Source organism: Ooceraea biroi, chromosome 13 (assembly GCF_003672135.1).
Source record: "Ooceraea biroi isolate clonal line C1 chromosome 13, Obir_v5.4, whole genome shotgun sequence".
NCBI lineage: Eukaryota > Metazoa > Arthropoda > Insecta > Hymenoptera > Formicidae > Ooceraea > Ooceraea biroi.
Window position 1 is genome coordinate 2,176,617 of NC_039518.1, and position 23,129 is coordinate 2,199,745.

Here is a 23,129-nt window from a genome sequence, read left to right on the forward strand (position 1 = left end):
TTTAAACGAGATGGTATATTTTCCTTAACGAAATGATGTAGCTTGTAAAAAAACAAATTCAACCATACAGAATATGTTGACCTTCAAATGACTTTGAACCACAAAAATCACGTTTAGGAAAAGAAACTCTATTTATTGTATGTATAACTACAAAGATGTACCTTTTTTACAGATGTTCGAAACGATCATCGTTTACTTCCATACACTTTCGAATTCGATGAGTAAACGATTGTTTTACGTTTTTGAGAGATTCCGGAGTAATTGCGGTGCACGCACGCTGAATTCTTTCTCGCATATCTTCAGGTGTTGTCGGAATATCGCGATAAACTTCAGTTTTTAGGTGTCCCCAAAGAAAAGAATCAAGAGGCGTAAGATCTGGTGATCGAGCCGGCCAAGAAATTCTTCCACCACGTCCAATCCAGCGATCAGGAAATGATTCGTTGAGTATGTTCCGTGCAAATGAAGTTTATCGCGATATTCCGACAACACCTTATATCTTTGTAGTTATACATACAAGAAATAGAGTTTCTTTTCCTAAACGTGATTTTTGTGGTTCAAAGTCATTTGAAGGTCAACATATTCTGTATGGTTGAATTTGTTTTTTTACAAGCTACGTCATTTCGTTAAGGAAAATATACCATCTCGTTTAAAAAAATGTTCATGACCTTGACATCTTGTGAAAGGTCACATTAAAAAAATAATTTTCTTGCCAGAGTACTAGTCTCTTTGAATCGAACAATTTTCGCCCTTTGACTTTTTTCATATCATCAAAGGAAGCAGAGATATTCTAAGTGCTACAGTTAGAGGAAACACCCTGTATATATATCGTTACGGCAATCTCTCTCTCTTCCCTTCCCTCTCTCTTTCTTCCTAATTTCTCCTTCTTCTATTCCGCTAGGAATACTTTTGACATGTGACACCGTCGGTGGGGCGGATTTTTGTAATTGGCTGCGCGCGATTTGTGCAAACCAGAGAATTCGCGAATGAAAGGTAAGTATATATGAAAGGACGTTTGTTTTTTTTACCTCGCACGATGTTCTTGCTACCTCGCGGTTTTCCTTCGCACGAACTCTGATGTTTACATTAAGCCCATTCGATTCAATTCTCCGCAGGCGTATACGCATTAATTGATAATTCCAATGGTTTATTCAAGCTGTGCATGACACGCGGATATGTATGCTTTAATATGCATTTACTCGATTTGCTTTAAATACGCGATCGATTACTATGTTCCTGCGTGTATTAATTTTGCATTTCATTCACTTTTTAGCTTATTAGTCTTATATTTTAAAAATATTGGAAACGTACAAAATTGGAAATTTAAATAAAAGTATTATTGTTATCTGAAGTGAGCAATTTTAATGATTAATGATTAAATGCACCTAACATGGACGATCATCAATAAATAATGTATCATGAAAATTATCATTTTACGATGTATCATGGAAAAACGAAGAACACTTTTTTCGTAAATGCATCTGCGAGTTTATAAAAATGCATGCAGATTATTCATCTATAAATGCATTTTTATAAAAGCAAATAACGATTCGAGTGGGCTTATATCGTGTGTGTGTGTGTGCTTTTAATGAGAGCATGAGAAATTCATGGTCCCGTATATTCTTCTCTCTCTCTCCCAAAGATGTTTCGACTAGATTCAATATACACTAACGTACTAGACATCGTGCCAGCGCGATACCTTAAACCTGCGCCGTACCTGTATATGAGACAAGGCTTCGCGGAATACATACATACTTCCTTTTTTTCTCTCTATATCTTATATCACACAGACTTACTTAAATTGTATTACACCGTTGTATGGGCGTTATGCAAAAATCTTCCTCTCATAAGTCGTAATAATTACAATCTGACGTTATACAAAATAATAATTTACGAGACTAGTATGTTCTTGTAGTAGGCCTGCATGTTTTCGTGCTAGTATCCCCGCATCCTCCTGTGCTACTCGCATAACTAAAGGGCGTAGGCACGCAGTTAGCTCAGCTTCATACGTTTCGGTTGGCTTGCATTAGACGCATCTAAAATGCAGTTTCGTAAGTTGCGTGAAATGAAATTTCAAAAGGAGAACCATCAAGCTAAACAGACATATTTCGCATTGCGATCTCACCTCCGTTAGACGTTGCTCCGTAATTATTGACTAAAGAGCAGTTTTGACTTTTCTGAAATAAAAACGACTCTCATGTAAGATCTTATAAGACGCTGCGAGTAAAATTGATTTGCCAGCATCAGCGCATACTAACATCTCCCATTACAGCTATCGGCGTGGTTCCCGTTGCGATGGCGACCTGATGCTCTATCAAATAAAACATGTACTCGTCGTAAAGTAATCTGATGAGGTGAAACGATCCGAAACTCGCCGCGCTCCTCAAAGTAAGATCCCGGATAACCATCGAGCTATATAAAGAAAAAAAAACACGAAAGCATGTTAAGTGCCCTGATTTTTTTCCGACGCGGCAGGACGGGAAGACTGGGACGTACCTGTAAAACGACCACTTGAGCAAGAATTGACGCGCCGCTGTAGCGAACGTTGGCTTCTCCTCGAACGGCTTAAGCACTTGAGTCACCACTCCCTTCAGCCAAATCGCCCAGTCCTCCAGTGAATTCTGCTGCTGTAGCGTCACCTTAAAATCCGCCTCCAGCCGCTGTACCATTCCATAGTCGCACTGGCACACCCAGGATGCCTAAACAAGATGCGTATGTTAGTTCTGCACGAGTGTGCTCTGCACCAATCCCTAAATCAACAGCGAATCTCATAAAAAGAGTATTAAATATCTTAAATGTAAAAGACTTACTTGTTCCTGCACGTTGTGAAAGTCAACGCGATTCAGATCGGCTAGCATTTGATTGATCTGTGTAGAATTCTGGAGCACTGCTCGTGCGGCCTGTGCGAGATGATTCAATGACGTGTAGCGCCTTAAGGTTTGAGCAAAAGCTGACACTGCAGTTAACTGTAAATAATAATTAGAAAGTAAATAATAATTATGACTACTAAACTTTAAAATGTAAGTTTTCTGATTAACTCTGGCAGTCGAACAATGTTAAATTATTGAACCACAAGTCAATAATTTGAGAACAAAAGAGTGGTCTCTACTCGAAGGATACTTAATACCTTACCTTAATTTGCATCATTTCCTCGGGGCAATCGGCCATGGCTGACTGTAACCAGGACTCTAATCCTTTCGCAAAATTTCGTATAGACTGCGTCAACGAACCTTGCCGAAGCGAAAAGAGAGAGAGAGAGAGAGTAAACATTTAATATATAAATTTACAAAAGATAACGACGAATAATAACGATTTTACAACTCACTTGGTATCGGCTGCAATACATTAGGCATTAATACTTCGACTAGATTCTGATAAAATGTATAGTCCACTTTTTTGATAAAATCTTGCACCCCTGTACACTTACACATCTGATATAATTTGGTTCTGAAACAGAGCAGAGATTATTGTTTATTGCAAGAACTTAAATATACAAGTGTGTATGTAAATATGTAAGTAATTTATAATAATTGATTTCAAGTATAGTAATGCTACATTACTTTGATAAATAGTTCTCCTCTTCGCACTCGTCACCGTTATTGTTGTCCTGGCTGCGCCAGAACTCCCTCCAGAGGCTCTCCACCGTGGCGAACTCGAAATTCAATACTGCGTCGAGGAAGGCTTCGCAATGCTCCCGGTATATGTTGCGGAATGTATCGATGTCTTCGAGCGTGCAGTCTTCCGGCAGGGACGAGCCGATAAAGATCTCCGGGAAATCGGGAATGGCGCGACTCGCCTCGCCGAAGTACTGATGATACTGCGGCGGCGAGGAGTTGGAGGAGATGTTCGTGTTCGCGTGCGTGTTATTCTCATAGGACGACTCCTGCTTCTGATTGACGAACTTGAACCGCTTGGTCTGCGAGTTCCCGCCCTGCTGCTGCCTCGACGTGCCGTCCTCGTTCATCATTACCAGAGGCGAGCTTGGCTTCACGCGAATCCCGTAGTAATGGTATTTCGAGTTCCCTCTACAACCGACACGTGACAAAAGGTATTAAATCTGCTTGACATAACGCTTATGCGATTATACTCATCATTATATATTAAAGCCCTTTACCTAGTCCCTAAACGCCTAGTTCTCAATCCCACAAATACAGAACGTATTAATTTCCCGAAGCTGGCCGCATTCACAGGATCTAATTTGTTATCGGAGCAATGGCGTAGATAATGATTATAGAGAGTCGATCTTGGGAGGGACACGCCGTCGGCGGTTTCGTAATTTTCCAGTAACCAATGCATCTATTTGGAGCAATAAACAATTAATATTCATGCTGCGTAAACTCTGTACTATTGGTAATATAAATACATCGATAAAAAGAAAAATTATCGAGATGTTTTACAGGACACTCGGAGAGAGATTCTTAGAGAATGGGCTACGCACAACAATGTACAATAGAGCGGTATCTTCAAAGCAACTCAATTAATGATAGATGACAGGCATGCCGACAAAATTAATAAAAGGTACTGATTAGTGCGACCAAACATGCTAAGAGAAAATAGAGGGTCGATTTTTGTGGCTTACGGTTGCCTGGGAGACCCTAGTGGCATGCGTCATGTTTGCAGCCGCGGCCGCTGCTTCTTCCACGGTGACCGTAGCACTTCCGGAATTACCGCTGATCAAGAACGTCCCTCCACCCCCGCTAACCACTGCCTCCTATCAAACAACCCAACATACCGATGCCTCGTTAACATCCGGACTGATAAAAAGATACCGTTCCTCGAGTACGATTGCTCGCAATTCTGCAAGTATCATACTGGAGTCGGTAATACGAGTTATCTCAGCAAATCAGAATATTTGTGTGTACAGAGTATCAGAAAAAAAAATGCAACCTATCGAAATAACTTGTACATTCCATTGGGTTGACTGGAAATCCGTTCGGATTTCCCAACAGATCATTTATACTATTTCAATACGCTGTTAAATATTAGGGGTGTGATTTAGTTTTGAGGGTTTTTTTGCTCAAAAACGCATGTATTTAAATATAATAATGAATGAATACCTTAATCAAAATATTTTCCTTCGTTTTCCATAACTTTTTCCCATCTTTCTGGCAAGAGATGGATTCCACCACGATAAAATGACTCTTCTTTTCAGTTGATCCATTCGTCGACAAATTTTTCGCACTTCTTCCAAATTATCAAAGTGTGTATCCTCTAAAGCGTGTTGCATCGACCGGAACAACTAATAATCGCATGGAGCAATGTCCGGAGAAAACTTGCCATTCAAGCTCTAATAGTGTTTGTTTCGCTGATAACGCAACGTGAGGTCGAGCGTTGTCACGAAGAAGAATCACTTTCCGTCGTTTACTCGCAATTGGTGCTCGTTTTTCGTCCAATGCTCGCTTCAACTTGTACAATTGGTGTCGATAACCATCAGCCGTGACAGTCTCGTGCGGATTTAACAGCTCATAGTACACTATCCCACCAAATACAGAGCATTACTTTTGAACCGTGAATATTGCGTCTCGGAGTGGATGTTGATGGTTCGCCTGGATCCACCCATGATTTTCCGCGTTTCGGATTATCAAAATAGATCCACTTTTCATCCCCAGTAACAATCCGAGACGAAAGACTCTTCTTTTTTTGCCTGGTGATCAACGAAATGCAAATGTTCAAATGGCACTTTCCGATAATTGATGTCGAACCCATTTCCCTTCCTTCTGAATTTTTCCCATTTCATGTAAATGTTTGGCAACTGTTGTACTATCAACATTTAATGCTCTGGCAAGAGATGGATTCCACCACGATAAAATGACTCTTCTTTTGAGTCGATCCATTCGTCGACGAATTTTCGCACTTCTTCCAAATTATCAAAGTGTGTATCCTCTAAAGCGTGTTGCATCGACCGGAACAACTAATAATCGCATGGAGCAATGTCCGGGGAAGACTTGCCATTCAAGCTCTAATAGTGTTTGTTTCACTGATAACGCAACGTGAGGTCGAGCGTTGTCACGAAGAAGAATCACTTTCCGTCGTTTGCTCGCAATTGGTGGTCGTTTTTCGTCCAATGTTTGCTTCAACTTGTACAATTGGTGTCGATAACGATCAGCCGTGACAGTCTCGTGCGGATTTAACAGCTCATAGTACACTATCCCACCAAATACAGAGCATTACTTTTGAACCGTGAATATTGCGTCTCGGAGTGGATGTTGATGGTTCGCCTGGATCCACCCATGATTTTCCGTGTTTCGGATTATCAAAATAGATCCACTTTTCATCCCCAGTAACAATCCGAGACAACAGACTCTTCTTTTTTGCCTGGCGATCAACGAAATGCAAATGTTCAACCGGTTCCCAATAGCACTTTCCGATAATTGATGTCGAACCCATTTCCCTTCCTTCTGAATTTTTCCCATTTCATGTAAATGTTTGGTAACTGTTGTACGATCAACATTTAATGCTCTGGCAAGAAATGGATTCCACCACGATAAAATGACTCTTCTTTTGAGTCGATCCATTCGTCGACGAATTTTCGCACTTCTTCGAAATTATCAAAGTGTGTATCCTCTAAAGCGTGTTGCATCGACCGGAACAACTAATAATCGCATGGAGCAATGTCCGGGGAAGACTTGCCATTCAAGCTCTAATAGTGTTTGTTTCACTGATAACGCAACGTGAGGTCGAGCGTTGTCACGAAGAAGAATCACTTTCCGTCGTTTGCTCGCAATTGGTGGTCGTTTTTCGTCCAATGTTTGCTTCAACTTGTACAATTGGTGTCGATAACGATCAGCCGTGACAGTCTCGTGCGGATTTAACAGCTCATAGTACACTATCCCACCAAATACAGAGCATTACTTTTGAACCGTGAATATTGCGTCTCGGAGTGGATGTTGATGGTTCGCCTGGATCCACCCATGATTTTCCGTGTTTCGGATTATCAAAATAGATCCACTTTTCATCCCCAGTAACAATCCGAGACGAAAGACTCTTCTTTTTTTGCCTGGTGATCAACGAAATGCAAATGTTCAAATGGCACTTTCCGATAATTGATGTCGAACCCATTTCCCTTCCTTCTGAATTTTTCCCATTTCATGTAAATGTTTGGCAACTGTTGTACTATCAACATTTAATGCTCTGGCAAGAGATGGATTCCACCACGATAAAATGACTCTTCTTTTGAGTCGATCCATTCGTCGACGAATTTTCGCACTTCTTCGAAATTATCAAAGTGTGTATCCTCTAAAGCGTGTTGCATCGACCGGAACAAATAATAATCGCATGGAGCAATGTCCGGAGAAGACTTGCCATTCAAGCTCTAATAGTGTTTGTTTCACTGATAACGCAACGTGAGGTCGAGCGTTGTCACGAAGAAGAATCACTTTCCGTCGTTTGCTCGCAATTGGTGGTCGTTTTTCGTCCAATGTTTGCTTCAACTTGTACAATTGGTGTCGATAACGATCAGCCGTGACAGTCTCGTGCGGATTTAACAGCTCATAGTACACTATCCCACCAAATACAGAGCATTACTTTTGAACCGTGAATATTGCGTCTCGGAGTGGATGTTGATGGTTCGCCTGAATCCACCGATGATTTTCTGCGTTTGGGATTATCAAAATAGATCCACTTTTCATCCCCAGTAACAATCCGAGACGAAAGACTCTTCTTTTTTGCCTGGCGATCAACGAAATGCAAATGTTCAACCGGTTCCCAATAGCACTTTCCGATAATTGATGTCGAACCCATTTCCCTTCCTTCTGAATTTTTCCCATTTCATGTAAATGTTTGGTAACTGTTGTACGATCAACATTTAATGCTCTGGCAAGAGATGGATTCCACCACGATAAAATGACTCTTCTTTTGAGTCGATCCATTCGTCGACGAATTTTCGCACTTCTTCGAAATTATCAAAGTGTGTATCCTCTAAAGCGTGTTGCATCGACCGGAACAACTAATAATCGCATGGAGCAATGTCCGGGGAAGACTTGCCATTCAAGCTCTAATAGTGTTTGTTTCACTGATAACGCAACGTGAGGTCGAGCGTTGTCACGAAGAAGAATCACTTTCCGTCGTTTGCTCGCAATTGGTGGTCGTTTTTCGTCCAATGTTTGCTTCAACTTGTACAATTGGTGTCGATAACGATCAGCCGTGACAGTCTCGTGCGGATTTAACAGCTCATAGTACACTATCCCACCAAATACAGAGCATTACTTTTGAACCGTGAATATTGCGTCTCGGAGTGGATGTTGATGGTTCGCCTGGATCCACCCATGATTTTCCGTGTTTCGGATTATCAAAATAGATCCACTTTTCATCCCCAGTAACAATCCGAGACGAAAGACTCTTCTTTTTTTGCCTGGTGATCAACGAAATGCAAATGTTCAAATGGCACTTTCCGATAATTGATGTCGAACCCATTTCCCTTCCTTCTGAATTTTTCCCATTTCATGTAAATGTTTGGCAACTGTTGTACGATCAACATTTAATGCTCTGGCAAGAGATGGATTCCACCACGATAAAATCACTCTTCTTTTGAGTCGATCCATTCGTCGACGAATTTTCGCACTTCTTCCAAATTATCAAAGTGTGTATCCTCTAAAGCGTGTTGCATCGACCGGAACAAACAATAATCGCATGAAGCAATGTCCGGAGAAGACTTGCCATTCAAGCTCTAATAGTGTTTGTTCACTGATAACGCAACGTGAGGTCGAGCGTTGTCACGAAGAAGAATCACTTTCCGTCGTTTGCTCGCAATTGGTGGTCGTTTTTCGTCCAATGCTTGCTTCAACTTGTACAATTGGTGTCGATAACGATCAGCCGTGACAGTCTCGTGCGGATTTAACAGCTCATAGTACACTATCACACCAAATACAGAGCATTACTTTTCAACCGTGAATATTGCGTCTCGGAGTGGATGTTGATGGTTCGCCTGGATCCACCCATGATTTTCCGCGTTTCGGATTATCAAAATAGATCCACTTTTCATCCCCAGTAACAATCCGAGACAAAAGACTCTTCTTTTTTGCCTGGCGATCAACGAAATGCAAATGTTCAAATGGCACTTTCCGATAATTGATGTCGAACCCATTTCCCTTCCTTCTGAATTTTTCCCATTTCATGTAAATGTTTGGTAACTGTTGTACGATCAACATTTAATGCTCTGGCAAGTTCTGAAGTGGATTGTGTTGGATTTTCGTCCAATAATGCTTGCAAATCTGCATTTTCAAGCTTTCTTGGTTGTCCCGAGAGTTCTTTGTCCTTCACATCAGTATCACCACTTTTAAAGCGTCTAAACCAGTATTCATACGTCTTAATTGATGGTGATTCTGCGTCACCATAAGTTTCCACAAGAAGTCTATAACCGTCAGCCGCAGTTTTCTTTTAATTAAAAAACAAAAGCAACGCATGTCGAAAATGCTCTTTCGGAAGTTGCATTTTTACGATGATACAAACACGACTGTTATTGCATCTATTACTATAATGCTACTGAATGTCATGGATAATGTCGACACCGTAAGAAAGAACAGTTATCGGAAACAGCTATTGGAACAAACTGACACTACAGCCATCTGTTGCAAAACCCTCAAAACTAAATCACACTCGTAATATATCAAGTAGGTGTACGCTCGAAAAGGTAACACTTCAGCGCACATTTATTGAGTAAAGCGATCGCAATCGAGTAAATACAAGTGCTTTAGCAGCAGTTTGAAAATGGGAAAGAAATAACGTAACGCTTTCCAGTACACGATGCTTTTTTACTACCGTAAAGGGGTGTGTGGGGGTAGCACCCCGACATTTAAATTCCGTAGTTCTGATTAGAGTTTCGGTTCTTTACTAAGGGTTAAAACAGTTCCGGCGATTAACATCATTATCTAATCGAAATTTGAGATCGAATAGTTCTGAGTAGCTTCGATAAAATTAATTTTTAATACACAGATTGTTAAAGTTTTCTAAAAACAATCCGCGGTTGGACTTTCCGGTCAACCCAATATACTCCTTCCTCGCAAAATGAAGAAACAAAAATACTCGTCGAGATTCTATCGGCGATTTACTCAACATTCTCTATGTAAACGTTACATTCTTGCAAATTCTCTGGCACTATCGTAACGACGTAAACGATAATCGCAGTTCCAGTAGATAAGATTAAGAAACAATCTAATAATAAAACGCGAATTGTTTGATTCCCTGTACGATCATGCAGAGCACAGATCCCCATGCCTGCAGAGGTAAGACACAAATACATACTCCGTGTCGCGTTAATCATTCAACAATCGAGTCTAGTTTACTCAGCTTCTAAAAAAGGTGAAAGCAGCCTGAGAGGAAGTCGTGGGACATGCAATCTTACCGCCGTTTCCGTCTGCGGACTGGCGCGGGCGGCAGCCGCCGATATGAGCGCGTGCGTGGTCGCGTCTCCATCTACTACGCTCTGTTGAATTAGGTATGTACCGTTGCCCTGTGATAATAGTTGCCCGGTCGTCGTGTTCGAGCCTTGTCCCGTGACCTAAGGAATGAATTTACGGTATGGTCAGTGTCTTCTCATCACTCGACGCAACGTTTCCTAAAGCTCGTCTTATCACCATGACACAGTCGTTCGCAATTATGTGCAATTACCTGCGCGTACGTTACTGGCGTCGTTGCTGGAGTGTAGTACTGACTCGAAGCCGGCGTGTACATCGCCCCTGCCTCACCGACCGCGTAAACGGGATATGTCCTGCGGAAAACACCGAGCAACATGCATCGTGAGCTACGAGTAACAATCCCCGTACGGGCGCGAGTTTTTTGGACACTTACATCTGGCCATTCGCCGGTATATACGTGGAACCATCCCCCTCGACATATTGAACGTAAGTCGGATGGGAGACCGATTCGGAACCCACCGCCTCCGCGTCACCCGACACTGAAACAAAGAAGGATGCGACTGAGCGTGCTTGAATACACTGTCACCGTAACGTAAAGACACGTAAAGCAATCGCAATCGATTCTTTTTAACGTACTGCCATAAATATAATCTTGGACATTTCTGCAACGACCAAAAGAGTAGACGCTAAGAGTGTCCAGCAATGTCTCGGATCAAGCTCGGGAGTTTAAGTCTCAAAGCAAGCTAATGTAACTGTCTTGCGCAACCGTTGAGAACTTTGAATATGCGAGGTAGAGCGGATCAAAACAAAATGCAATTGAGTCACTTGATCTCGTATCTCTACGTAAATTAAAGTGTACACATGATAAAGGATAGTAAGGCATGCTGTTTTATATTCTGCCCTCACCTACAGCCGTTGTGAGGGACGCGTAGGATGGCGAATCACTGGTGCCTAGTGTGGTCAGAGTAGAAGTACAGAGGTGCATGTTTTTCAGCAGCATGGAAAGGGCCAAATCTCTACTCAAACACTATAATTTTTCAAACTGATCCACATACTCACCGCTAAGAAATTTATTTATGATTCGCGAGCAAGTTCGTCTCGCGTTAAACAACTCGACATCAATCTCTCGACTCTTTTGTAAGCGATCAGACAAATCTCGAATTTCGCCGAATGTGTGACCGTCGATGCCTCGCAATTAGAGAACTATGTGCACATCGTGATGCAAGACAAATAAAACATCGACTCTTGAGGCCCGGTTCCACCAGCGTCGTTTAATTTTAACCGCAGTTTAACTCACTCTTTGTCCCTTTCTAAGGCGGGTAGTTAGAAAGAGACGAAGAGTGAGTTAAGGGGGGAGCCTGCTTTAGAACGCTGAAAATAAAAACTATATTTTACGAATTGTTTTTGGAGAAACTATACAGCGGATCATTATAAAACTTTGATGCATTTATTAGTACATGTTTGAAGATAACAAAAATTATTTTTTGATTTGAACGTATCGCTTGTAGAGGTCGTCCTGGAGAAATCTTAGTGCAGCCGCGTCGCCGGCATCGCAAATTGGTGAGCATTCTCCTGCCTCCAAATTTCGTCTAAACTGAAAAATTGAAATATCTTCTCGTTATTTATGAATTCCCATCGTCGATGAACCAAAGAGAGAAGAAAAAAGTTGAAAAGTGCCAAAATGGTGGAGCTTAGAACACAAAAGTACGATTTTTAGGCAAAGTTGTTGAACTTTTTCATGCAAAAGTAATGTTTTTATGAATATTAAAGGTTCATCGACGATGGGAATTCATAAATAACGAGAAAATATTTCAATTTTTCAGTTTGGATGAAAGTTGGAGGCAGGAGAATGCTCGTCAATTTACAATGCCGGCTGCACTAAGATGCCTCCAGGACGACCTCTACAGGCGATATATTCAAATCAAAAAATAATTTTTTTTATCTTTGAACACGTACTAATAAATGCATCAAAGTTTTATAATGATCCGCTGTATAGTTTCTCCAAAACAATTCGTAAAATTATACCTTATTTTCAGCGTTCTAAAGCAGGCTCCCCCCTTAAACTACGGTTAAAGTTAAGCGACGTTGGTGGAGCCGGGCATTGGCGTGCCTGGTCGTATCAGATGGCAACTTAGTATCTAGCTGTTATACCTGTAACTGTTATGTAGTGTGGAGAACCGCTGACGATAGTACCAGCCGATGTAGAGGCAGCGTCAGAATCCACTAGCGTGTGCTGGCCCGCGTGAGTAGTGTTGACTACTACCTGTGCTGTAACATGTGCTGGTGTACCTGTCGATCCGTTGGAAGAATCTGCAGCTGTTTCAAGCGGGTCCTGAACCAATAACTAAATTATTATTTATAGTATGCGTGTTCTCGTGGCCCACGATTTGTTTTGATAATAAGAGTAAAAGGAGTTATTGCCTGTTGGACACATCTTTGACATGTTGCATGCAGAATCGAACTGATTTGGATCTTGTTTCAACATTTGTGTATATCACTGTTATCAATACTAGGAGCAGATGGCTCAAACGTGTTATCAGATTGAACACCCGTTGAACGGCAGCATTACAAACAGATGCTACAGTATTAACCAAAAGACTGCACGTGTACTGAATAATTTTGTTATGTATTCTTTTACTTTTCTCTACTTGATTAATAGCAATAGGAAGTAGTAAGCCCTCGAGAGAAGTAAATGACAAGCATAAAGCAAAGTTTGAATTCTTAATAACTTTGTGATAATTGTTTGATGATAATAAATGATCCTTTACTCACACAGATTATCCAGCCATAAAGTAAAGTGAATGAGATGTAATGTGAGCTCTGACAATGTAGAACAATATTACTAACCTGGATAGGTTGCAGATTATTTGGACTGGAAGGATCTGGGCTGGTTACAACAGTGATAAGCTGCTGGCCTCTGGCTGACTGAGTTTGTGCCCCGCTGCCACCGCCACTGGAACTGGAAGTAGTAGTCACGACAACCACACTTGGCTTAGATTCCACCCCTACCGCTGCGGAGCTACCCCCACTGTTATTAGCCCCGGTGGATGCTGCTGCGAGGGCATACTGGGCTCCTGTCGTAGTCATGGCAATCACTCCTTCACCTCTCTCTGCACCCACTGAATCACCACCACCGCTGCTACCTCCCCGCTGTTGGAGAGACGAGTCTATAACAGAGATATACACATACACTCACTCGGTTAAATATCAATAACATCTTCCACCAAGCTCAGCGGTGAGAGATCTTTAAGGACAATACGTGGGTTCGCAACCTCGCTTTGATATAAATCCCTCAAAATGATGCTTTCTGGCAATTATGAAATTAAAGACACGCACAGACAAGACTCTTGTTGTACCGGACACAAGATACTGTGAGCCAAAGTGAAATATTGCTTTTTAACATTAATTAATTAATTCTTAACACAAACCATTATAGGTAAAATCTTTTCTGTCATTATGAAGTCTGTTCAAAATATAAAAATTCAAGTCAAGAACTGTTGAATCGTTCAATAAAAATGAGAAGGCTTCATCAACCGATAATGTTCACCACTTATCTCATTACCATTGAAAGCTTCAATAAGATCCAATGAAATATTTATTCAACAACGGCTGCAAGACCGTCAATAAGTTTTATCCATCGCGAAGCGCGTCGATGAGCCGACCGTTGGAGAGCCGAGGAGAGAAAAGAGAATTCGATACGCGTCCCCAAAACGCGATTCCGCCTGCAAATCGGACGCTTCTCGATGCCGGAACGAGCCGGTCGCGTCGCGGAGAGACGCTACACGGGGGCGTCGTTAAACCCCCATCCACGTTCCTAGGCCCGCCGTCCTAACCTATATCGCAGCGGGAACGCAATAACGTACTTTCTCGCAGGTGCGGCGCATTCGATAATCCGCAGATCAAAGGGAAGCCCTGGCGAGTCCACGATACGAGCGATACACGTCACTGCCATTATTACGCGCGTGTATCATGGCGTATCGGCACCGTTGTACCTGTTGGGGTGGCAGGTACCAAACACAATGTATCACAAGGGGAAGAAATCGGTCCGGGGGTAGGAGAGGAGGGTGGCAGAGCAAGGGGTGCACCCCCCCCCCCTTCCCGTGAACGCGCGCGCTACACACGCGTGACTGGACACGGTTCGCTTTAAGGGGCTCGAAAACATCAATGAAGGCGGTTGGATCACGAAAGCAATTAGAGAGCATTATCCTGAGTATCGCCCGTATCACCCTCTATCCGCGCTGAAGGTCTCGAGCCGGGGAAGTAGAGGAGAGGCCGGGGAGGGCCGAGGATGGCCGAGGATTACGGCGGCACCGCTGCTTCCCTGTATTAAGGGGGTATTCTAGTGTAGCGTGTCAGAAAAATCGAATTTTTTTTGGCACAGTTTGCGAGTATATGGTATGGAAAATATGTCTGCGAGAAGATTTAGCCCGATTCGCAAAATTAACAAGGTAATAGAAAATAACCTCTGGCGCGCGCTCGGCGGTCGGACCGCGCGGCACACACAGAGCATCGTGTTAGTATTTTAGGTAGGGTCGGAAGATCGTTATTCTTTGAAGGTCGTACATTTGAATTGGAGCCTTTGTACAGTACAGGTTATATAGTACAACGAATCTCTAAATTCATTGATTTGGACTTTTGCTCCAAAACATCTCCATGCTGGCGTGAAAGTTGTCGAAACAGCAACTTTCTTGGCAGTTATAATTTTCAATAAAGGATTTATGCCAATTTTCAAACTTATGAACGTGATGGGAGTTAGTATTGGTCAGCAAGCGGTGATGTACGCAAACTCCCGGAACGAAGCTCGTATCACCCGCTCGGAGCGGCGCTCCACTAACTTCTCTCGAGATCAGAGAACGAATCGCAGGGAAGAGAGATCAGCTCTGCAGGACTTCTACGAACAAGAGGAATGTCCCCTGTATGGCCCTGGACTAGCCGATTGATCGTAAGTAACATTATCTCTATGTAATCAGTATGAAAAACTTTAAACGTGTTTTTCTCGAAACCATGTTTTTCAAATTGGTTCCCATGATATCCCAAAAACCAGTTATCAATTGACTCAGGCTTTTGCACACATCTTCAGTATATGTGTGGCTATAGCCCCTACCACAATAAAGTCGAAATATTGTTTTTTGGAATTTCTACAGCCCTTCAATGGTGAAAAAAAATGGCACAAATCGAAACTTAATTTTCTCAATGAAGTCATGTTTTAAATTTTCAACATTGTTTTTTCATTCTGGTACCTGCTATAGCCACACTCATACTAATTAAGAATCTCTTTGGTTTTTTTGTTTCAGATGAGCAGAACAGCTGAGATCATGGGAACCATGGACCAACTTTTGTTTTCATGTTCTTATTTAATACCATGTGCAGCGCTTATTTATAGTTATTGTCTAATACAAAAATTAGGAAACATACACCAAATATGTATGAATAAGCAGGGAAAACCCTGCCTCAAAAAACCTTATACTTTTTTCAAAACAAATTCACCAAAATAGCATACAAATTCCGCTTTTACACTAAAATACCCCCTTAATATGTTTTGCTCCGGAGATATCCGAAATAGGCAGGAAGCCGTATTATGTATTTTGATAAGAGAATCAAAACAGCATAATGTTGCTCGAGATACTATCGATCGGGAAAATTGTGTAACAGAATCCCGGTGGCCTCTCTGTTGTTTTGACATATTAGCTGATTAGCGCCGGGATCATCACCGGGAAAAGCGAGAAATGCTGGTGTTACGATTTTTTGTTTTATGGATACTCGTTTCTTTCCGCGCGGGTGAAACGTCTGAAACATCTGTTGTACTGTCGTTTCCACGGCTGCGTCTAGCAGAATATTTCGAGATAGAGCCTGGGCACCGCGTTTGCTGCAACTGGTAGGCCGATCGACGACGGTCTGTTACCCACACACATAGTATCGTGAGCGCACCTGGCTTCTGTTATGCATGGCTGGCGGAGAGAAACTGTTCTCTAGTCTCTTCCCTATCCTACACGTGTACACAAAATATACACATCTTCTGTATAAAATATATAGATTTATTCTATTGGGTTGGCCAAAAAGTAATTGCGTTTTTTTCCAATAGATGGACATGTCTTGAAATGTAACTAACTTCATTCTAAACCGCAAATTCATTATGTAGGTTAACAACTCACAGTTCAAGCTTGTTTTACAAAAAGAAAGTGCACGATTTCGTTAACACTTGTTTGTTTGCCGTCGATTTCAAAATGGAAAATCAAAAACAACATTTTCCTCATATTTTGTTTTATTACTTCCGAAAAGGGAAAAACGCTGTGCAAGCTCATAAAAGGTTATGTGATGTATATGGCGAAGATGCTTTAAAACTGCGGCAGTGTCAAAATTGGTTTGCTAAATTTCGATCTGGAGATTTTAATGTGAAAGATGCACCACGCTCAGGAAGGCCAATCGAAATTGATGATGGCAAAATAAAGGCACTGATCGATTTCAATCGGCGTTTAACGACCCGAGAGATTGCTGAGAATCTTAACATATCGAAATCGAGTGTTGAGAACCATTTAAAACGACTTGGATACATTAGTAAGCTCGATATTTGGGTACCACATGAGCTCAAAGAAATTCATCTCACTAAGCGTATTGACATCTGCGATTCTCTTTTGAAACGTGAGGAAAATGATCGATTTTAGAAACGTATGATAACAGGCGACGAAAAATCGATCGTCTACAACAACGTCAAACGAAAGAGATCGTGGAGCAAGCGTGATGAACCTGCTGAAAGCACTTGAAAAGCAGATATTCACCAAAGAAAGATTATGCTGTCAGTCTGGTGGGACTGTGTATTTTGAGCTGCTTGCAAGGAATCGAACCATTAATTCAGACGCATACTGTCGTCAACTGGATAAATTAAATGATGCCATCAAACAGAAACGTCGAGAATTGGTGAATCGCAAAGGTGTTGTGTTTCACCATGATAACGCTAGACCACGTACAAGTTTGGTCACTCGTGAAAAATTGTTGCAGCTTGGATGGGACGTGTTACCATGATGTTACCACATCCACCATATTCGCCAGACCTGGCACCATCAGATTACCATTCGTTTCGTTCTTTGCAAAACACCTTGAATGGTAAAACCTTTACTGCCGATGAGGATATCAAATCGTTCTTGAAATTGTTTTTTGCTGAAAAAGATAAGAACTTTTTTGAGCGCGGAATCATGAAGTTGCCTGAAAAATGGCAAAAGATAATCAAACAAAATGGACAATATATTGTTTAATAAAGTTTTTATTTCCCATGAAAAATTCGCCTTTTATTTATATAAAAAAAAACGCAATTACTTTTTGGCCAACCCAATATATGGCGAAGATGCTTTAAAACTGCGGCAGTGTCAAAATTGGTTTGCTAAATTTCGATCTGCAGATTTTAATGTGAAAGATGCACCACACTCAGGTAGGCCAATCGAAATTGATGATGGCAAAATAAAGGCACTGATCGATTCGAATCGGCGTTTAACGACACGAGAGATTGCTGAGAATCTTAACATATCGAAATCGAGTGTTGAAAACCATTCAAAACGACTTGGATACATTAGTAAGCTCGATATTTGGGTACCACATGAGCTCAAAGAAATTCATCTCACTGAGCGTATTGACATCTGCGATTCTCTTTTGAAACGTGAGGAAAATGATCGATTTTTGAAACGTATGATAACAGGCGACGAAAAATCGATCGTCTACAACAACGTCAAACGAAAACGATCGTGGAGCAAGCGTGATGAACCTGCTGAAAGCACTTGAAAAGCAGATATTCACCAAAGAAAGATTATGCTGTCAGTCTGGTGGGACTGTGTATTTTGAGCTGCTTGCAAGGAATCGAACCATTAATTCAGACGCATACTGTCGTCAACTGGATAAATTAAACGATGCCATCAAACAGAAACGTCGAGAATTGGTGAATCGCAAAGGTGTTGTGTTTCACCATGATAACGCTAGACCACGTACAAGTTTGGTCACTCGTGAAAAATTGTTGCAGCTTCGATGGGACGTGTTACCACATCCACCATATTCGCCAGACCTGGCACCATCAGATTACCATTTGTTTCGTTCTTTGCAAAACGCCTTGAATGGTAAAACCTTTACTGCCGATGAGGATATCAAATCGTTGTTGAAATTGTTTTTTGCTGAAAAAGATAAGAACTTTTTTGAGCGCGGAATCATGAAGTTGCCTGAAAAATGGCAAAAGATAATCAAACAAAATGGACAATATATTGTTTAATAAAGTTTTTATTTCCCATGAAAAATTCGCCTTTTATTTATATTAAAAAAAACGCAATTACTTTTTGGCCAACCCAATATATGGCGAAGATGCTTTAAAACTGCGGCAGTGTCAAAATTGGTTTGCTAAATTTCGATCTGGAGATTTTAATGTGAAAGATGCACCACGCTCAGGAAGGCCAATCGAAATTGATGATGGCAAAATAAAGGCACTGATCGATTTCAATCGGCGTTTAACGACCCGAGAGATTGCTGAGAATCTTAACATATCGAAATCGAGTGTTGAGAACCATTTAAAACGACTTGGATACATCGATATTTGGGTACCACATGAGCTCAAAGAAATTCATCTCACTAAGCGTATTGACATCTGCGATTCTCTTTTGAAACGTGAGGAAAATGATCGATTTTTGAAACGTATGATAACAGGCGACGAAAAATCGATCGTCTACAACAACGTCAAACGAAAACGATCGTGGAGCAAGCGTGATGAACCTGCTGAAAGCACTTGAAAAGCAGATATTCACCAAAGAAAGATTATGCTGTCAGTCTGGTGGGACTGTGTATTTTGAGCTGCTTGCAAGGAATCGAACCATTAATTCAGACGCATACTGTCAACTGGATAAATTAAACGATGCCATCAAACAGAAACGTCGAGAATTGGTGAATCGCAAAGGTGTTGTGTTTCACCATGATAACGCTAGACCACGTACAAGTTTGGTCACTCGTGAAAAATTGTTGCAGCTTCGATGGGACGTGTTACCACATCCACCATATTCGCCAGACCTGGCACCATCAGATTACCATTTGTTTCGTTCTTTGCAAAACGCCTTGAATGGTAAAACCTTTACTGCCGATGAGGATATCAAATCGTTGTTGAAATTGTTTTTTGCTGAAAAAGATAAGAACTTTTTTGAGCGCGGAATCATGAAGTTGCCTGAAAAATGGCAAAAGATAATCAAACAAAATGGACAATATATTGTTTAATAAAGTTTTTATTTCCCATGAAAAATTCGCCTTTTATTTATATTAAAAAAAACGCAATTACTTTTTGGCCAACCCAATATATGGCGAAGATGCTTTAAAACTGCGGCAGTGTCAAAATTGGTTTGCTAAATTTCGATCTGGAGATTTTAATGTGAAAGATGCACCACGCTCAGGAAGGCCAATCGAAATTGATGATGGCAAAATAAAGGCACTGATCGATTCGAATCGGCGTTTAACGACCCGAGAGATTGCTGAGAATCTTAACATATCGAAATCGAGTGTTGAGAACCATTTAAAACGACTTGGATACATCGATATTTGGGTACCACATGAGCTCAAAGAAATTCATCTCACTAAGCGTATTGACATCTGCGATTCTCTTTTGAAACGTGAGGAAAATGATCGATTTTTGAAACGTATGATAACAGGCGACGAAAAATCGATCGTCTACAACAACGTCAAACGAAAACGATCGTGGAGCAAGCGTGATGAACCTGCTGAAAGCACTTGAAAAGCAGATATTCACCAAAGAAAGATTATGCTGTCAGTCTGGTGGGACTGTGTATTTTGAGCTGCTTGCAAGGAATCGAACCATTAATTCAGACGCATACTGTCGTCAACTGGATAAATTAAATGATGCCATCAAACAGAAACGTCGAGAATTGGTGAATCGCAAAGGTTTTGTGTTTCACCATGATAACGCTAGACCACGTACAAGTTTGGTCACTCGTGAAAAATTGTTGTAGCTTCGATGGGACGTGTTACCACATCCACCATATTCGCCAGACCTGGCACCATCAGATTACCATTCGTTTCGTTCTTTGCAAAACGCCTTGAATGGTAAAACCTTTACTGCCGATGAGGATATCAAATCGTTGTTGGAATTGTTTTTTGCTGAAAAAGATAAGAACTTTTTTGAGCGCGGAATCATGAAGTTGCCTGAAAAATGGCAAAAGATAATCAAACAAAATGGACAATATATTGTTTAATAAAGTTTTTGTTTCTCATGAAAAATTCGCCTTTTATTTATATAAAAAAAAACGCAATTACTTTTTGACCAACCCAATATATAAAATATATATCTGCTCGACTCTTTTTTTTTACGTATTCGATATTACTTAGCAATTTAAGCTTAAGAGGATTACTCCTCGAGGCTTTTCTGATACACGCGTGCCCGTTACTCCACCGTGCATTAATACTTATCTACACTCGGCTGCAATATTCTACAGAAATAATGCACCTGGAGTCAGACAGATAAACTTTAGGTGAGGGTGAGAACTTATGCAGATGTTGAAGAGCAAAACGGCAGAGATAAGAAAGAGAGATAGCGTGAGAGCAAATAACAAATATCAGTGTAAAAAGGATTGTATCGGAATATGAATCATCCGGAAAAAATGATGCACGTGCGTAGTTTCAACATAAACTATTATATAATTACTCCACGAAGCTATTTGTCTGCTCTGGTCTGTACATAATCAGGCAGATTAATTTGCAAGTAAGTTGCGGCGAGAATGTTTGAAAGATTAATACACTTATCAGCTTAGGCATATCTGACGTGGAGTTTACAGATGGAGGATCACATTCATGTAACCGATAAACCCGTTTTAATTGGAAATCCTTACCGCTTCTTCTCGTATTAAGTGCCCTGTGGATCAGGTACAACATAATGGAACCGTTAATGCGTTAAAAATTGGGGGAAGCCAGAGATCTACAGAGCTCTCACCCTATTACAGACTCTCCTCACGTAATAATGCACATCTGTGTCTATCTGTGGATGAAACACTTATGCAGAGTAAGCAAGACTTACGCAGAACGCAGTGTAAATTAAAATTATCTATCGTAAACCTACTTACAGTAAACCCACAGCAAGACTAGAGTCTGCAAAGGGACACAACTAGCTTGACATGCCGCACAAAGTTAAGTGAACCGATTTAAGCCAGCCTCTGCCAGAAACATTCCAAGGAACACCCTCCCGAAGTAGGTTCCAGCTCACACTTACAAACAAGCTACACGCAGCTATACTTGACATCTATATTACTGCAATTTCAGTTCTGCACGTTCTCCTCTACTCTAAAAACTCAAATTCCCTGTAGGACATAGAGACAGCCCTCGCAGCCTGTGTCCTTGCGAGAATCTGCTCAAGGATACCGCCTAGAAACGCGTCTCCGTCGACTGGTTCGCATCACCTGGGTCTTGCAGGGGGCGGCGAGGGAGGACGCTCGTCGGCGACGTGTCCGTCGGTTTTGCGACGTGCCGGCGTTTCCGGCATTTCCCTTATTCCACTCACCTGTCTTCATGAATGACGTGTGCACGAACGCAACGGCGCCCGGGCGCACTTGCGCGGCCGAACGACGTGTCTCCCCGTCGTCGTCGTCGTCGTCGTCGTCGTTGAGCGGACGCGCTCCGTCTCTCTCCTTCTCCCGGCCCCTCTCCGTCTTTCTCACTCTCTCTCTCCCTTGCCTTTTTTCACTCGCCCACCGTTGCCACCTCGGTCCCGAAAGCAGTAGCGACCTGTCACCCAGGAAACCGCGCGCTGCGGTTCGTAGGGGCTCCCGCGCTCACACGGCACCGACGGCGAGCGCGAAAAGAACGAGGCGACACACTCCGACGGATTTGTATACTTTGTTGTCGCACGGCTGGTCGGAGTAGTGTTGCTTGTCTGCTACTACGGTCGCCTTGGCTACGGCATCACTGACGCGTCACGATCAGGGCCGTAGTTGGACGCGCGACGCCCCCCATCGTACACTATCTTCCTCGCGTCGCGAGACCGCACAATAATTTTTAAATAGATTTAATAATGATAAAATATACTAATTTCTAGTTATTAATATAAAAATAATAATTTAATAATTAAAAAAAATAAAAAGTGTTACGACTATTTCGTATCGATTTCAAAGTTGGCGCCACGGAAAAGCGCAATGTGCAAACTTGTCGCGGTTTCTCGAGACGGACCGTGACGGAACCTACGGTCACGGTAAGTATTGTCGTCCCCGGGACACAATCAGTGCGCGATGCACCGAGTTCTTTCCGGCCGTCGCTCTCACTGACGGGAAGCGCGTGTCATAATGCGGTTTTTCGGCGCCATTCGTGGCGCGCGCACGCGCTCACCGCAGTAACGTAATTTTAAGGGGATGCTAGAGTTGCTAGTGAACTATTTTTTCACTATAGCGATGATAATTGCAGTTTCGAAAATTCTCTTTATTGCTAGTGCAGAATAAAAAATCCTTTTCCACAAATGAAGTATAGATAGAAAGAAAGTCCGCTCTACAGGACTTTATATTCAGAATGGAAAAAAGTTAGAAAAGACAAATGCAAATTTTTAACTTTTTTCCATTTTGAATATAAAGTCCTGTAGAGCGGACTTTCTTTCTATCTGTACTTCATTTGCGGAAAAGGATTTTCTATTCTGCACAAGCAATAAAGAGAATTTTCGAAACTATTTTTTCACTATAGCGATGGTAATTGCAGTTTCGAAAATTCTCTTTATTGCTTGGCAGAATAAAAAATCCTTTTCCACAAATGAAGTATACATAGAAAGAAAGTCCG

The 23,129-nt window shown here is 41.6% G+C and overlaps 1 protein-coding gene across 7 annotated transcripts; it reads right to left on the minus strand.

The window, feature by feature from the left end:
• Positions 1–867: 867 nt before the first annotated feature.
• LOC105283874 (DNA-binding protein RFX2) lies at positions 868–22,144 on the minus strand. 7 transcript variants are annotated; one of them, XR_002193619.2, is made up of 17 exons: positions 21,871–22,144; positions 13,197–13,516; positions 12,501–12,693; positions 11,256–11,300; positions 10,783–10,888; positions 10,603–10,702; positions 10,337–10,492; positions 4,577–4,708; positions 4,112–4,293; positions 3,558–4,022; positions 3,323–3,444; positions 3,130–3,227; positions 2,808–2,963; positions 2,494–2,696; positions 2,256–2,308; positions 2,123–2,174; positions 868–2,033 (listed from the first exon to the last, which is right to left on the minus strand). XR_002193619.2 is itself a non-coding variant. In XM_020033151.2 (17 exons), exons 1-17 carry the CDS (start codon positions 21,878–21,880, stop codon positions 1,990–1,992), a joined length of 2,526 nt encoding a protein of 841 aa, XP_019888710.1. In that variant the 5' UTR covers positions 21,881–22,144; the 3' UTR covers positions 868–1,989. The 7 variants fall into 7 exon arrangements, 6 of the variants coding, with proteins under 6 accessions (XP_019888710.1, XP_011345295.1, XP_019888711.1 ...); XM_020033151.2 differs by having other exon boundaries at positions 2,256–2,409; positions 12,501–12,681; XM_011346993.3 differs by having other exon boundaries at positions 2,256–2,409.
• Between the last annotated feature and the right edge of the window lie 985 nt (positions 22,145–23,129).